The sequence below is a fragment of the Thermothelomyces heterothallicus genome (assembly GCF_042370625.1).
Source record: "Thermothelomyces heterothallicus CBS 202.75 unplaced genomic scaffold P884_scaffold_21, whole genome shotgun sequence".
NCBI classification, from domain to species: domain Eukaryota; kingdom Fungi; phylum Ascomycota; class Sordariomycetes; order Sordariales; family Chaetomiaceae; genus Thermothelomyces; species Thermothelomyces heterothallicus.
The window spans coordinates 198,180-214,001 of NW_027192582.1; the positions used below are offsets into that span (position 1 = coordinate 198,180).

Here is a 15,822-nt window from a genome sequence, read left to right on the forward strand (position 1 = left end):
AGGATTGGGTCGGCCAAAAATGACTGGGGCTATATTGACGAGGCGAGGCTGCATGACATCGTTTTCACTTCATACCAGAGCAGTTGATCCTCTCCGACATTGTCGCTTGAGGCAACGCGGCTCGCCCTACATTTTTTTTCTTCCTCTTCACTGAGCTGTTGGGAACTAGGTTTGCAAGTCATGGCGGGTTCGTCTCCCGTACGCCTCGCTAGCCATGGCACAGAAGGGGAAGGACCCTCGCTCGACGGCGCCGACCAGGAGCTCATGAACCTGTACTTCAAAACAACGGACCTCGAGATCGGTCCCCTGTTTATATATAATTTTTGGAGAGCGTGTATGCATTGAGGAATAGAACTTTGAAGAGACAAGAGATACCTCGTTATGTTGATATTATTCTTTTTCTTTATCTCATCATCTCGACTGGGAAGTGTAGAGCCAGCCATAATAGATACGGAAGGTTAAGAAACTGAGAGAAGGAAACAGAGATGGCAGCAGCTTGTGTCGGGCACGGTATATTCCCTCCAAGATTCTGCTGGTTGGCAGCCATTCGCCCCGGAGACCCCTTCCCACTCCGCGAGCTAGCAGGCATAGGAAGGTGGGAAGATGGTACATAATACAACGGGAGATAGTTATACCCTGCCCGAATAATGTAGAGGCCAGCCAACCATCCCTCTCATGGGTCACTATGCCACCTCCCCTCCCCCCCAGTGACCCACGTTTTCAGACTGACAAAAAAGGAGAAAAAAAGAGGTTACCTAGAACACGGGATATGTGTGTGCATGTACAATTGAAACTACCCCCAGAGCGGCGCAGTCACCTCGACAGCCCTCTCCACCACGGCCCGCACGCGGTCCGCAAAAACGCGGTTGGCGCACTCGATCTCCAGCCCTTCCAGCCACACGCTCGCCTCCATCTTGTCGACCTTGATGCGCACGCCGGGCACGGGGATGCCGAGCTTGTGCAGCCGCGCCAGCTCGGCCCGCACTCGTCGCTCGTGCTCTCTCTGCTCCCCGTCGTCGCCTTCCTCTTCCCCCCCCCCTTTCGCCTCCGCCGGTTTCGTCCCCTGATCCTCGCCGTCTGCCGGGGAGGAGACGTCCATCGGCGTCACGCCGTCGGCCCCCTCTTCTTCCTTCTTGGGAGCAGCGGTCGGGGATGGCTTGACGGACTTGGGAAGGGACGGGGACACGGGAGGTAACTTGGGCTCGGCGATCGGGGAGACGTTGTCGGCGCCGAACTGGGCCTCGAGAAACATCATTAGGCGCTCGAGTCGTTCTTCCGGGGAGAGGTTGGCGTGCAGATTGCGATTGGGGAGGGCGAAGGCGTCCGAGTCGCCGGAGGCCGGGGCGTGAGAGTGGGAGTGGGAGTGCTTGCTTGCGGATCCTGGTTCAGAGAAAGAGCGGTTAGTTGAAATCTGGAGAGGCAGAAAAGCCAACAGAGAAGACAGAAAGGGATGGGAGGAAAAAAAAAGCAGGGGAAAAGAGGAGGGGTTCATACGCTTCACTGCCGCAGGGCTGCTTTCGATGCCGAGCAGGACGGCCATCACGGCGTCAGCGATGCCGTCGTTGAGCATGTTGCCCTCCCACTCGAGCTCTACCTCACCGCTAGTGCGATAGCGGACAGTCACGCAGCCCATGACCAGGTAGGCAGCAACAATCTCATCAATGGGGAACTCCTCGTCGGCATCCTCCATCTTGGTGTCGCCATTGCTCGGCCCGTCACCGTTGGCGGAGCTCTTAGGCTGCTGCTTGGCTTCCGGCAGCTCCTCGATACTGCCAAAGGTGCCCTCAAGGCCCCATTTGATCAGGTCGATACCCGCCGCGCTCAGCTTGAGCCGCTGCTTGCAGGCGATGGTGGTGGTCGTAAGACCGGCGTACTCGCGCAGGTCCTCGGGCGCCATCAGTGACATCTTGAAGTCGTTCTGGACGAGCACGCCGGTGATGAGTCGCGGTTCTTCCGACTCCGCCTTGGGCATCTTCATCGGCTGAGGAATCGACGCCAGCTTGCCCACCACCTTAGCCGTCTTATCCGTCTTGAAAGGGATGCGGAGCTCCTCGCAGTTGCGAGGGCTATAGACCTTGACCTTGTTCGTCTTATTCGCGTTCAGGGACAGCAGCTTGGACTTTAGGCGCATCATGTTATGCACCTCACCATGAACGAGAATCTGGATGCGCTCAGGTTAGTAACTAATCATGGTAAGGATAATGTCGTAGCAAAAGAACTTACCACCACCGGGGCGCCAACCTCTTCGATGAACTCTCGGTTTTCAGTTCCATCGACGTGGGCGGCAAAAGAGAACTCCTGAACCGTGCAGCGACGGGGGATCATGACCTTCTCGGCGTCGCCGCCGGGGCCTCTTCTCCCCCCAGCGGAGCTCCTCGTCATGACGGCCTGGATCTGCTCAGGCTCCTGCATGATCTGCTTGGCCATGGTGCCCTCGACGCTGTAACCCGTGATAATCACGCCGTTCTTCTCGCTCGGAGCCCACCTCTCGAGCAGCTCCCGGCTGACGCCGTTCTGAAGCATACCCGGACTGGCAAGCATCACGCAGCCGCCCACATCCTCAAACCGGTCGATGCTCTTGAGCGAGCGGATGAACTTAAAGTCCCAAGGCCCGCCCTTGCCGGCGCCGTCGCCCGATGCCTCCGCCTCGGCCATACGTTCTCGGAAGAGGCGCTTGATGTTGTCGTTCATGGCGCCGACGTACGTCTGGTAGACAAGCATGCACTTACGGGCGAGGTTGCTCGCGTAGTAGATGGGATATTTTTGGTACTCCTTGTGTTTGGCCCAGTACTCGTCCAGTATGAGCAGCAGCTCTTGGGCACGGCCCAGGGCAAAGACGGGCATCAGCACCCGGCCGCCGCGGTTCAGAACGCTCGTGATGGACTTCATCAAGGCTTGCTCTCTCTCTAGCCTGGGAACGTGGGAGGCGATACCGTAGGTCGACTCGGTGATGAGCACGTCAATCTTGACTCCCTTGGGCACTTCTGCGGACACCAGATGTCGGTCTTGCTCGCGAGAGTAGTCGCCGGTGAACAAGATGTTCAGGCCGGCAATCTCGATCAGGAACATGGCGGCGCCCAGGACGTGTCCTGCCGGATAAGGGGTAATTCGAATCGATGATATTGTGTGTGTGGTATGGTAGTCGATGGCCTCGATCATGGGAAACGTGTTGAGATGGTCCTGCTCAGTGTACACGAGCTGGGTTGTCGGATTTGACGAAGTGTTGCCGACGCGCACGCTGTCCTGAATGAGCCACTTGTAGATGGCCTTGGTAGGATGTGTCATGAAGACCCGACCACGAAAGTTCGTTTTGGCAAGGACGTATGGCAGAGAAGCGGCATGGTCGATGTGAAAACTGTCCCAGTCAGTCATGGTGCACCCCGGTAACGGCGGCGGAAGAGGAGGGGGGTGGGGGGTGGGGGGGAGACGATGAGGGCTGACGGGGTGCTTCACGGAGAGGCATGAAGTAGCCAAGTGGGCAAGCGAGGAGCAGCGGTTGGCAATGGGCGACAAAACATTGTATTTTGATTTCTCTGAATACACAAGAGAGGTGCATTTGATGATACATCATGCTTCGAAGGGCCAAGCTTCAAGGCTGCTTGCTTTGGCAACAAAGGCGACTTGACAGTCCAAATGTTCAGCGGACCCGGTGAACCCGCCTCTACCTATAGTTGTCGCCCAAGCCAAACGCCGCAGGACTCGTGCTCAGCGTGAGATGTTACGCAAGATACTTACTGGCTAATGAGGAGCACATCTACAGTGCTGAGGTCGAAGTCATCAAAGAAGGGCAGGGCTGCCAGTCCGTCGTATGCTGGGTGCTGGCCAGCATCAAGCTGTGAAGGGCGCATCTCGTGTCAGCCAAACAGCCGCCCATCTCAGGGCTCCCCCTCGGAGGGAGTTGACAACAACGCACCATGACTGTCTTCCCCTTGTACTGGATGATGTGACAGGACCGGCCGACCTCGTTGCCGCCACCCAGACAAAGGAACATGAGTTCATCGGCCGGATCGACCGGCTCCTCGGGCGCAGCAGATGCCATGGCCGATGCCTTTCGCTTGGAAGCCATGGTGTCGTTGACGGGGTGCAGCGCAATCCCGGAGGAAGAGGGTTAGTGTGATTCTCAGCAAGGCTTCCGAGGCAGGTCCGACGCGGGCCCCGGAGTAAGGGTCGACTTTCTGATTATTCTAGTCAATCAGATGAGTTTGTCGCTGCAATATCATTCAATGCTGGGATCGCAATCTTTGACACGGCAACTCTTCAAAAATAATATTATGTTTCGAAAGAGGTGCTGGGTTCTCTCGCAGAAGGATAAGCCGAAAACTTAATGTCCACGGCGTCAATGGCAAGGTTGGTTCTGGTATCCGGCGAGCCTATTCAGAATGGGAAAAGAAAAGAAAAAAAAATTATCCAGAACAATAGGAAGCGTGGTGAAGGCAGCAAGTTGAATCAAGGTCAAAAAAGGCCGACCGCTGCGACCCTGCGGCTCTTTCCTTCTTACAACAGAGCGTTGCTCGCGAGTAGGCGCGCTCCAGAGAGCCAAGACCGAGACACGCCCCACCAGGCTTAAACCAACAGAGGGGCCTAGCCTACCACGTGACTGAGCCGAACGCGACAGACTCGACTGCGAGGGAGCTCCTTCTGATTTTGAACCCGACCGCAGAAGAGTGAGAGAGATAGATACCGTTTTCCGCCGCCGGCACTCGCTATCCCCATCAACAATACCGACCCGACAACCAGCGCGAGTGCTCCCATCCTGCACAGATCCGACCGATCCGACGTTGCGCCGTAGAGCGGAGGGAGAACCGTCGAATGGGCTGCGCGAAGGGAGCTTTGGCCGGCAACGCAGGGTGCGCCTGCCCGGGTCTGACTTGCTTGTGAAGAGAGGAGAGAGGAGGGCGACCGCGCGGCCATTTTCCGGGCTCGTAGGAATCGCTCACCGGTCCGGCGACTCGTTTCGACCTGCCGATTCTTCCACGAAAGTTCTGGTTCCGCCGCTCTCGTGCCGAATCTCTGAGCGACCGACTTCCCATCGCCCCTTTGCACCTTTTTTTCGCTTTCACGATCAACGCACCACCGACGACGAATTTAACGAAACCCGCGCCGCGCGCTGCTGACCATGGCGCAACCGCAATCGCAGGTGCCTCAGGCGCCTCCCCATCAGGTTCCTCATGGCATGCCGCAGATACAGCAAATGCAACAAATGCAAATGCCCCAGATGCAACAACAGCGACCCTCGTACTCGCCGCCGCAACACTCGCCGTCGCCGGCCGGCACGCCCCAGCCCGGGTACGCGGTGCCGCCAAATAAGCGACCGCGCACTTCGCCTACCTCTCCTCCTTCGCATCCCCAGTCGCCCTACGTCGTTACACCCTACACGGCCAGCCCCCAGATGGCCACCGCGTCACCCGCGCCTGTCACCTCGCCTGGCTATTCCAATCTCGCCGCCCCTGTGGGGGCGCCGCAATACAATACCGCGCACACCAACGGCAATTCCGCGCAGTCGCCCGCGCCGACCCCGATGCTGTCCCTCCCCGATACCCGACCTTCATACCCTTCGTCACCCGCGCCGTCGGGGCCCGCCACCGCACCCACCCCTCCCGCCTCTCAACAGTACACGACGGCAACCATGGCGCCCATGGTGCCTCCTCCGCCCGCCGCGACGCCAGGCACAATGGGACCCCCTTCGAAACCTCCCGCCAAGGAGATCGAGTACGACGTGGCCGACTCGCTGGCCGGGACCGGGATCGACCTTCGCGCGGAAGAACAATTCCTGGCCGAGTTCTACGCCGGCTCATTCACGCAGGACGCTAGGACGGGCCTGCCTGCAAATGCTCCCGGTGGCAAAGGCTCATTCTACGGCGCTGGAATGGCGAACCAGCCAGGCGAGGCTGTCGGTGCTGTTAGCCAGGAGGCTTACGAGGCCGAGGCGGCTCAAAGGGCATGGGACGAGGCAGCCCACAGGCTTGCTGTCGTGCGCAGCAACGAGATAAACAACCCTTTCTTGATGATCGCCAACCTGCATCACCGCGTCGAGAAGATCGCGAAGGAGCACGGTTTGAGCGTGAACCTCGATCTGAAGAACGCGAACCCGGCGGGCAAGCTGAGACCCCCGCAAGAGTTCCCGCCTCCCAAGGTCACCGTCAGCACGAAACCAGGTCCCGATGGCGTGATGGTGACGACCACGGGCTCCTTTATCCCGCACGACGCCTACCTCGTCGACCAGCTGGCGCTCTTGTCTATTGCCACCAAGCATCGCCTGAGAGAGCTGATTGAGGACGCCAACACCGTTGCCATCCATCGCCAGACGACGTCCCATGGAGAGATACCCGCAGAATGGGCCGACGTCGCAGTGCCTCTTCGAACCGGCCTAGATTCTCTACCCGACGACCCCGAGAGCGCTGCATTCTTGAAGACACGGAAGCGTACGATACTACCGTCTTTTGCGTTGTATGTGCTCTTTGTTAACGTGGCTCTGCAGGTTCCTTTGATGCATACGCATCGCAAGGCTCGTCGCTCAAGGGCGGCAAACACGGCCCAAGGAACCTTATGGAGGCGGTCCGCGACAGCGCGAGAGTTGACCGCGACCTGGAGGAGGCGAGACTGCGGAAGCGCCAGAAGCGGCTCAATCCCGAACCTGCGGCCGCCGCCTCCCGCGCCGGCTCCGTGGCTCCGGGCACACCCGGCACGGGAGCGGGTCCCGAAACCGAGACGGCCGCGAAGGCACCATCCAAGAAGGAACTCAAAAAGGGCGCCGCTGCTGCAAGGTTGGCGGAGGCCTCCAGCACCGCGAGCACCAACCAGACGCTCAGCACCCTGATGGGCGGCTTCGGCCGGAAGAAGAAGGAATATTCTTGGATGAAGAAGTCAGGCAGTGGTACCAGCACGCCGAGGGCCATTGCAGGAGAGGCCGGCTCGGCGGCAGGGGGCGATTCCGGCAAGGTACCCGAGAAGACGAGCCTCACTTCGGATGCGAGGTACCCCCGACTCGGCACGTGGCGCGAGGACAAGGAAAAAGGGAGAAATATCCAGTTGAGGGACTGGGTTACCGCGCTGGAGTTGGACGGCATTGAGACCAGGGCTATTCAGCAGGCGTATTTGAATCTGGACTCCTCGGGGCCCAAGGACAGGAGCTAGAAACGCCCGCTGACATGACGCTTTGCACATTTTACCCGGGAGGACATACGAACTGCTGAGGCGGTCCGAAGCTCCGACCTTGGCTCCCTGCCATGAAATCGCCCATTCTGATATGAAGACAGCGGCAGGCAGGCAGGCAGGTGGCAAGAAGATTGCAGCTTTTGCCATGATTCTGTTGCCTCGGCCACGCGATAGAACATCGTCGTCCCGTCTCCTAACAGACTCGGCGAATGCAAACACAGCATTAGTCCTCAGTTTTGGGACGCCGAGAGTTTGGGCGATCCGTGTTCACCACACCGGGGCGTGGCGCCCATGGAACAAGAGATACCACATTGGAAGGAAGGTACCTTTTTCCCTTTTGAGAATACACTATGGGGAGGCTTGAGAACTGAAAAGTAATGGATCGTTCCGGTCCCCCCCCCCCCTTCGTTTTGATCCTCTGTTGTAATTTAAGTCATTGCGCTTCGTTGTTTTGGCCTTCATCTAGCCAGGCGTTCTGGCATGGGGATCAGGGGGTTTGGTATCCGGGAATGGAATGAGGATGGGGTGGCGAGACGGTTTATTTTTTTTTTCTCATATTTCTGTAAAAAATATATATACAAGAGGCTTCGCTTTGCCTCGACAGCTTCGGTCGGCCTCGTAGCATGAGATGGCATGACTCCGGCCCGGGTGCACTACGTCGTCGCGTGATCTATCCCATGATGATAGATTCCGATATAGTGTCTGTTGTTTGAGCAGCGTAACCTTGCTTTGGGGTGGTGGCGAAGAGGGAGAGCTAAAAAATGGAAATCTGTTGGAGGCATCCATTAAATTGGCCGTGAGTTCTGTGATAGTCTGACTGTCAACAGCAAATAACTATGCCCGGGATGCTTTCCAGAAGAAGACCATATCCGCGTCGCCCGTTTTCGGTGACGACAAGCCCGGCGCCTCCAGCAGGCTACGCTGAGTCTCGGGGATCCTCTCTCTTCCACTCTCCAGTGTCTCGCTCGAATGTCGGACTGAAAGACCACTCATGCTCCGGAAACTGTGTTTCCTATGGTGATCGCGGCACAGCCGGCAGCCAAAGTTGAGTGCTATATCCCCTTCCAGACCAACTCGGGCGGCTTTCTCGTTCAATCGAAGGGGGGTTAAAAGAAGCCGGAAAAGAACGGAGAGGGAAAGGGCAGAAATGGGAGCAGCCCGCAAGGCGGGAAAGAGCTAGCCACCGTAAGGTACAGGCGCACCTTTACGGCGGAGGCGAGAGCAGCTCGTCAGCGCTGTGTCTGTCTCGTCTGGCTCACTGGCTCCTTGCGAGAATACATCAGCGGGATGTATGTGAGCGTGCCCATTTCTAGTGGTCGAGCTATTGCGATTATCTTCAGCTGGATGGGGTTGTCACGACAACTGTGGTAATCTAGGAAGAGCATTAATTTCCGGATCTGCTCAAAACGTCTGGCGAACTTGAAATGCCGCCGTTCCGTTCTATTTTTCCTATTCCTACGTGTTCCGTTTCTCGCACATACAAAAGAGAAAGACAAAGAAGATGAAAGAGACAAAAGTGTCTTTACAGACACGGCATCATTGGGATTGTTGTGCCGGTTGGTGTTCAACAACTCGGGAGAATCGGAGGCAGAACAGCGGCCACCACAGATAGCTGGAGGAGACGATGGAACTCTCGTTCCCAATCAGAAAACAACATCTTCCGCAAGCGTCAGTGGTTTAGTGGTAAAATCCATCGTTGCCATCGATGGGCCCCGCGTTCGATTCGCGGCTGACGCACATCTTTTTGTCCCTTCTGGCTTTTTGCACCTGTAGTGGCCGTCTTTAGTTCCCTTCGTCCTCTTTACTTTCCCTTTTCCTTTCGCACCCCTTTTACTCTGGAGAAGTGGTGAAGTGCCTATGGTCCAGGATTGGGGTGTACGATGCTGCTCCGTGTTCGGGCCCACTGCTCTATTTTTTCGGATCCCAACTCCGGTCTCTCTTTGGCATGCTGTGAAGGAGCAAAGGGGCGGCATGATGATGACTTGTAGGGAACCCGGATGGGCCCAGAGCAGAAAGGAGCATTTTTTTTCTTCTTTTCTTTTTCTTTTCTTTTTGGATCGATTCGGCAGATTCCACAGAATCAGCCCTAGCTTGCGAGATCCTCCCTTGCTGGATGTCACGGTATGGATGAGAGAAGCCATGCGTGCGCTACACAACGATGCACAGCCTCTCTGGCGAGCGGTATATCCCGCGCCAGGGCACGACAGAGCTGCTTCATACACAGTAAGCAGTGGCCGGGGGAAAGGGTTTCTTTTGCGATGACCAGCGAATGAGACCTCCTGGTCTGTTGTTTGTTGGGCGGCCGTCGACGGTCAGATATCACTCGTGTGCTACCGGGGGGTTGCTGGGTGACGGGGATACTTTTTTTTCCGGCTTCTGTTGTGTATGTATGTACATACACCCCGTTCCTGGGAAGACAAACCGCGCCCTGGATCGCCGAGGGAGATAAGCCAGGAACGAACCCCTGGGCTTATTGACATCTTTTCACCTCTTTCAAGATAAACTCGGGCCGACCGGTGAAGTCAGTCATGACTGGTCAACGGAGGGAAGTCCGTGGGTTCGGAGGCAGCCATTAGTGACTCGGGAACCTTTCTGGCAGGACAGCCCGGTGGAGGGCTTAGCGTCTCAATTTCGCCTGGCTAACCCCGGATTTCCCGAGGATTCGGGCCTTTGAGCCACGCATTGTCCTGTGCAAGGTAACATTCTGGACAAGTAGTGTACTGTACAATTGTGATCCGTACGTACATGTATTTTGTGTCACGGACAGCATGGGCGGCCTCGCTGCCGCTGCAGTGCACGCTGGTTTCCGGACCTGCAACACAGTACACTACGGCGCATGTACAATAATGAAATTAAACTATGAAGCGTGATGAAACGCGTCATCCAGGGATGAGGAACTTGTTGGGGCGGCCAGGCTAGTGCAACTCGCCGAGCCATGCGCTTGGTTCTGCCCGGACCGACCGGGCAACCCGGTGTGGGTTGGGGGGGGAGGGGCCGGGGAAGGCGCTAATGTCATCCGTCGGGCTGAGGGAGAGCGAAACGAGGGGGAAAAAGAAAGAGCAAACGGCGAACAGAAGGAGAGAAAGATGAGAAAAAAAATTTTTTCTTCCTCTCATTTCGACAAAACGACTAGCTAATGAGAGGGAAGGTAATGATGGACAAAGCGGCCCAGTGGATAGTGCTACGGAATCCTTTCCCGGTCCCACGCGCGGCACCGTTTGACGGTTGGGAACGGCCAGAATGCGACGTTCGCAGGGGTCTCTAACAAGGTGAAGGCAAGGTGAGTCGTTGGTGCAGAGCTGTTTGTTCTCGGGAACTGGGGCCGAGTCGAGGTGGTTCCAACCGGTGAGGAATTGCGGCCGTGCTAGGCTTCTAGAATTGTTCTCTGGGTCCGCGCCGCATGGGTGGACCAGTTGTGCGTCGCCGTCAACTGTTAAGGGAAGCTAACAGCTAACTAGTGGGGAGTACCATTGCTTCCCACGTGTCTTGGACATGCACCTCCGTGGGCCTCTAGCTCTTGGCTCAAGCAAGCTCATTCAGCTCAGCGGAGTGTACGGACGTATTCCGCGCCCTTCCGTGTACCACAGTATGTACTGTAGTCACTGCGAGTTGGTGGCAGAAGAACGACGCACTTTACACAGGCAGCGTGCGTTGTGCACCTTCCTTGCAGTGTGGTGCAGCTCTCCGCCACGAGAGTGCCAGCTCGACGCAGAGGTATGTACCGTACTCTGCACTCCGTATGTGTATATGTACAATTCTGGGCTACACTAGTGTATAAGTGTAGCACCGTCCGTATCCCCGAACTTTTTATTTTTTCCTCGATGCGCGCAGCCACCCCCCACCTCCTCTTCACACCCCCAACCCCAGGGAAAAAACGTCACCGGGCCCCTGATAAGGCCGAGCCACGTTGCAGACTTGCCTTGTTGTAGGGATGGGGCTCCTGGTGGAGTATTGATCGCCGAGGGTTTTGGGAACGAGCGGTACACTAGGCTGCTAAATTGAGCCTAGTCGCATCGCCGGGTCAGGTTCCGTTGGGCCTTCTGGAAATTTGGATCTGGGCTTAGCGTGTTTCCGGTGAAGCGAGCAGTGGAACCTGCTCATTAACTTAGTAGTAGCTTGCTCTGCGCAAACCACACCAGGTATCCAACCTCCGTTTTCACCGAGGCTCATACTCGAACGGAGTACTTTACGCTGATGTACTCTGCGGAATACGGGATGAGGTACCTTATGGACAATACGCGTGCTTTGCACGTAAGGTAGGTAGTAAAGCCAACAGAGCCAGTACCACGCGCTCTCTCAGGGCCATTGTCTATATATATATGTACGTGCTTCGACACCAGTGGAGAGTACAAACTCCCAAGGTACGTGTACCACTCGTAACGGCCGCTGGCCTGGACGGATTGCCTCTTGGCCCCTGTTGAGACGCTGCCACTGCTGACGCGGTGCATCGAAAACGGCAGTGCCGAACTACCACCTTTCTCCGTCTTGGCCAGTAACAAGCTGCGAGGGCGGCAATTTCCTTCCCTCCCGCCCTCCCCCCCCGGGGGCCTTGTGGCATAACAAAACGCTGGTGCGGTCGAATCACTTTCTGCTTCGATAACGTGATGGGAAACAAATGGCATTTTGTTTCCAAAACTGAAACCGCCCTTGCTCGCTTTGCCGCAATCGCACTCTCACTCTTTCGGGCTTGTTCGCAGCCAGCGCAGCGCTCGAATCGAGTGCAAAACATGCTTGCTCAGAGGAAATGACCCTCCACATGGGTGTGATTTGGAAAGCGATCGGTCGCCTCGGTCGATGATCAACTTGGAGTAAACATTAAGGTAAGGTACAACACGGTATTTGATGAAATCTGTACTACTATGTTACGTAGTGTACATTACACAAACTGGTGGACCCGACACACGACTGGCTTCCACGTCGTCGGTGACTCAACCGTCGCCGACGTCTTCAGATCCTGGTCCGGCTACGTTGATTCGCAGCTGGCAGTTCCGATCCGGATGTGCCGCGTTTTGAACCCAGCAGACTGCACCCAGCCCGTCACACTAGACTCGTATAACTGCTCCGCTCGCGAAGAGTGCCGAGCAGTTAGTTACTCCGCATGAGCTTTCCCGCGCTGGGTTTCGCGAGACAGCAGACAAGATCAGTACATGCCATGTTCCGATATGGGCCAGCCCAAGGCTCGTAATGATTCGCTTAAAACCCTGGTTCTTCTCGTCAAATGGGCTGGCTGGACATCCAGCGTGCATGCTCGAGGCTGGCAGATCATGAATGTACATAGATACAGTACATACATACATCATACATACATACATACATTCATACCTACCTTACTTACCGAATGCATGAGTATGACGTTACCAATAACCACTCCGTACGTGTGTGTTTCCGTAGACCTTCCGCTCCTTCGCAGTTTGCGCTAATGCAGGTACCGACACAACGCTCAAGCCCCTTCGGCAACGTTGCGGCTCATCAGGCTCCGCCTGCAAGGAACGGAGCTTCAGCTCCCGTCAAGGCGACGGCCGATCAGTCCACACACACACTTGTATCGAGTTCTTTTTTCCTCTTTGTACATACAGAAGAGATGATCCGTACAAAACAACCCTACACAGCGTCCCAAGTGCATGCATGTATGTATGCACTTGACGCGGAGCGCCCTACTTTCTACACTATCGATGTGTTCCGTCAACCTACCGCTAAAACATGGCTGCAAAAGGATGTGAACGAAAGTAAGGTACCAACCTAATTTTCTTTTCTTTTCTTTTTTTTTTTTTTTGGGGGGGGGGGGGGAAGAGTGTTGTATCAGTTGATGTGTGTATCACCTCAACACATGCGCGTGGAACCGTGCCTCGGACAACCCTTAGCCTTTGACTACTGTCAGCTCTGCTCCTGTGGCTTCTCCGTCGAGTCTCGTAATGTTAGTGTGGTGTATGGAGTTTGCACGCCTACCCTCAGACTGCGAGCTCGTCATTTGGTGCCGCACAAAGCCTGTACACTAGGATGGCGCCCATAGCACGTGGGCCGTGGTGTATGTCCCGCATGTACTCTATGTACGGATTACACACACATACAATCTACGACTTGTACGTAATAAGGTCCGTCTGCATAGCCATCCTGGTGGAGACGCATCTCACCACTCTGAGGGTGGCGTGGACGGCCGGGCCTTCTACGGAGCATGCTCTGATATAAGGGAATGCCGTTCATGCTGCGTCCCCTTATAGTGTAGTGTACACGAGGGATGTATGTGTTGAACATACATACGCACACAGTACACTAGCGAAGGGAGAAAAGTTCGAGAAGCACGCAAACTAACCAGCTAGATCTACACTACTAGTTAGTACAGAGATTAAGCCGATTCAGGAGGTGAGGTGGACCTCCTCCCCGCCAGCAGTTCTCAAACGAACGCCACCCCATGCCCGTAGGCAAGAGACGAAGCATGAAGATGTCGTGGTTGTGGTGCGAACCATGCAGCCGAGCCCCTGAGGCGTCATCCACATCGGATTCCCCGTCATTTCAACAGAGTGCGCGAAGAGAACGCGTGCGTATCCCTGACCGTATTAGCTCCAGTTCGACCAGTCGGTGCTTAGTGTAGATGTCTAGAAATAGCTGCGACTGTGTGACGGAAGCGCCAAATCTTGGGCCCGAGTGCCCCAGTGTCGGTGCCATAGTGTAGACGACCCGAACCGGCAGCCGAGTCCCGTCGAATTAGCACAAAGACATTGCATTCGTGCACCGAAGCACCAGAACACAAATATAAATATACGACAAGGATCGGCTTTATGGGAAGCACACACCCGCATCTTCCTCCAATCACCGCCACCGCCATCGTCATCATCTACTCTGCTCTCGCGCGGAAAGAGAGTCGACGAACCGCAGAACCGTTCGTCACGAACGGCCCGCCAGAGGATCAAGTGAAGGAAAGAGAAAACGCCCTCGTGGGTTTGTTTAACCAGTCGTCCCGGCAAGGTGGCGGATGGTTCTGGCCGATTTAGGTCAGTTCAAATTACTCCTGCGCAGGACAATTCCACATGCCTGGCACCCGAACCTCCACGCATGCGTAAAACTTCCAGCCCTGGTAGTTAGTTATGCACAGACATACATTGTATGTACTGTACGTGCCACGGACACACACGGGTTACCAGCGATGCAGAACACTGACCATTACGGATGTAGAGTACCCTGCTCGAGATCTTTTTTCTGTCAATGACCCGGCCTAGACTCGTTTCTGCATTCGCGGATACTAACAGCTCGGCACTTGACTCAAGCTGCTGTCGTAGGAGGCATGTGTTTTGATGCCCTACAAGGGTCGCGGTGGGGTGTTTGAAGATTTCCAGGGGCAGCTGCGGCCAGAAAGGTCGGTATGTATGTATGTATGTATGTACAACACCGGTCTCCACGCTGTGAGACTTGAGCGATCCCGACCAAGGTGGCCGTCGTAGCGTACGGAGTATAGGTCACGTAACGGCAGAAACCCGTCCGGAGACAGGTCGGACAGGGTTCAGCTCGCATTTCTCCGGTCGTTCTGTGCTGCATACGGCCTCAACGCCCAGAATCCAAGGGGGAAGTTGCATACGCTGAAGGAAGACCCCGAGAGGGGCGCCGTCATGTACGGACGCAACAGGGGCATTTCCGCGCGTAGGACCCGCGACACTCATTGCCCAAGACAGAGCGCAGTGACTCGAATGGCGTTGCAATCTCGATGTGGCAGTCCTCGTTTGGCCAAGCGCCCGCCGAGCTGTGTGTTGTCGGCTCCGGCCCCTCGGCGGACCGGGGGGGAGGGGTGCGATGCTGAGCGGTGCGGACAGCGTTTTGATTGCTGCTTGCACTCTCATGCATGTCAAGTTTGGGATATTGGGCATCATCGCATCGGCCTCGTCATGTAGCGTGCTTCTTTGGGGTGCTTCTGGGTCTCTTCACCTTGGCTGGGAGGCGCCAGCAAATCCGTCGCATGCGGGGCTGTAATCGAAACTTCCCTCACCGCCGTCTTACCGACGACGATGTTGTCATCCCACCTCCGCGTCGACTGGCCGCCCCGGCATCTCGACCACTGCTGCACAAGCTGCCCGGTGCTTGACCACGGCCGGGCCATGGTGTGTATCTGCGAGGCGAGGCCCGTTACCGGGTCGTCTTGCGCTGCTGCCGCCCGCATATCTCCTTTGTTTTGCGTGTTGCGTAACGTTGCTGAAGTTGCTGAAAACGGTGCGTGGCCCGCGGGCCGACATCAGACAAGTTGACTTGGGTCGCATGTACTCTGTAGAATCTTGATCGAGAACCAACTGCTCGTGTTTTCTCCTATTCGCGTAGTCATCGGTACGGAATACATTGCAAACCCCAGCTGTGCCATCCTCCACCCCCGTGGCCGCTCCGCATGGATCTCGAGCCAGCGCGTCGTCACGTGGGATCCCCGCCAGCCAATGATATCCGCTCTTTGAAGACTCTGGCCTCACATCGATGACAGCTTCAATTGAAGCCACGAGCTTGAAACTTCTGCGTACAGGTTCATCCCATTATGGTTCGGGCCCCGTTTCTTCGGCGGATGGCGACCATGGTGAATGCTTTGGACATGTTAGGGTTAAGATGTTGAGAGAGCATCCTCCAACCAGACTGTACGATGTGAATGCACCCTGTGTGGGGTCCAGAGGGCTGCCTATCAGAGTAGCTTTGACTGTC

General features: G+C 56.1%; 3 protein-coding genes and 1 non-coding gene across 4 annotated transcripts; 3 read left to right on the forward strand and 1 right to left on the reverse strand.

The window, feature by feature from the left end:
* Positions 1–376: 376 nt before the first annotated feature.
* On the reverse strand, positions 377–4,454 carry P884DRAFT_262437 (beta-lactamase-like protein). Its single transcript, XM_069441661.1, has 5 exons — positions 3,914–4,454; positions 3,736–3,833; positions 2,224–3,355; positions 1,495–2,161; positions 377–1,380 (listed from the first exon to the last, which is right to left on the reverse strand). Exons 1-5 carry the CDS (start codon positions 4,064–4,066, stop codon positions 794–796), a joined length of 2,637 nt encoding a protein of 878 aa, XP_069295468.1. The 5' UTR covers positions 4,067–4,454; the 3' UTR covers positions 377–793.
* A 662-nt stretch (positions 4,455–5,116) lies between these two features.
* Positions 5,117–7,134, forward strand: P884DRAFT_206490 (uncharacterized protein; the record flags this gene model as incomplete). Its single annotated transcript, XM_069438719.1, has 2 exons — positions 5,117–6,422; positions 6,479–7,134. The coding sequence occupies 2 exons, from the start codon at positions 5,117–5,119 to the stop codon at positions 7,132–7,134; spliced, it is 1,962 nt and encodes a 653-aa protein (XP_069295469.1).
* A 1,687-nt stretch (positions 7,135–8,821) lies between these two features.
* P884DRAFT_t132 lies at positions 8,822–8,892 on the forward strand. Its single transcript has one exon. It is a non-coding gene; the product is annotated as a tRNA-Gly (tRNA).
* A 1,198-nt stretch (positions 8,893–10,090) lies between these two features.
* P884DRAFT_279389 (uncharacterized protein) lies at positions 10,091–12,082 on the forward strand (the record flags this gene model as incomplete). The annotated part of the gene is made up of 6 exons (XM_069443301.1): positions 10,091–10,129; positions 10,395–10,435; positions 10,614–10,704; positions 10,826–10,869; positions 11,295–11,406; positions 12,026–12,082. 6 exons carry the CDS (start codon positions 10,091–10,093, stop codon positions 12,080–12,082), a joined length of 384 nt encoding a protein of 127 aa, XP_069295470.1.
* Positions 12,083–15,822: the final 3,740 nt, after the last annotated feature.

Excerpts from the sequence above, each read along its gene's own strand:
- P884DRAFT_262437 (XM_069441661.1), bottom strand. The coding sequence starts at position 4,066 with ATGGCTTCCAAGCGAAAGGCATCGGCCATGGCATCTGCTGCGCCCGAG. Across the intron at positions 3,356-3,735 it reads GATGTGCTCCTCATTAGCCA|TTTTCACATCGACCATGCCG; the intron begins GTAAGTATCTTG and ends TGACTGGGACAG. Across the intron at positions 1,381-1,494 it reads CAGCCCTGCGGCAGTGAAGC|GATCCGCAAGCAAGCACTCC; the intron begins GTATGAACCCCT and ends TCTCTGAACCAG.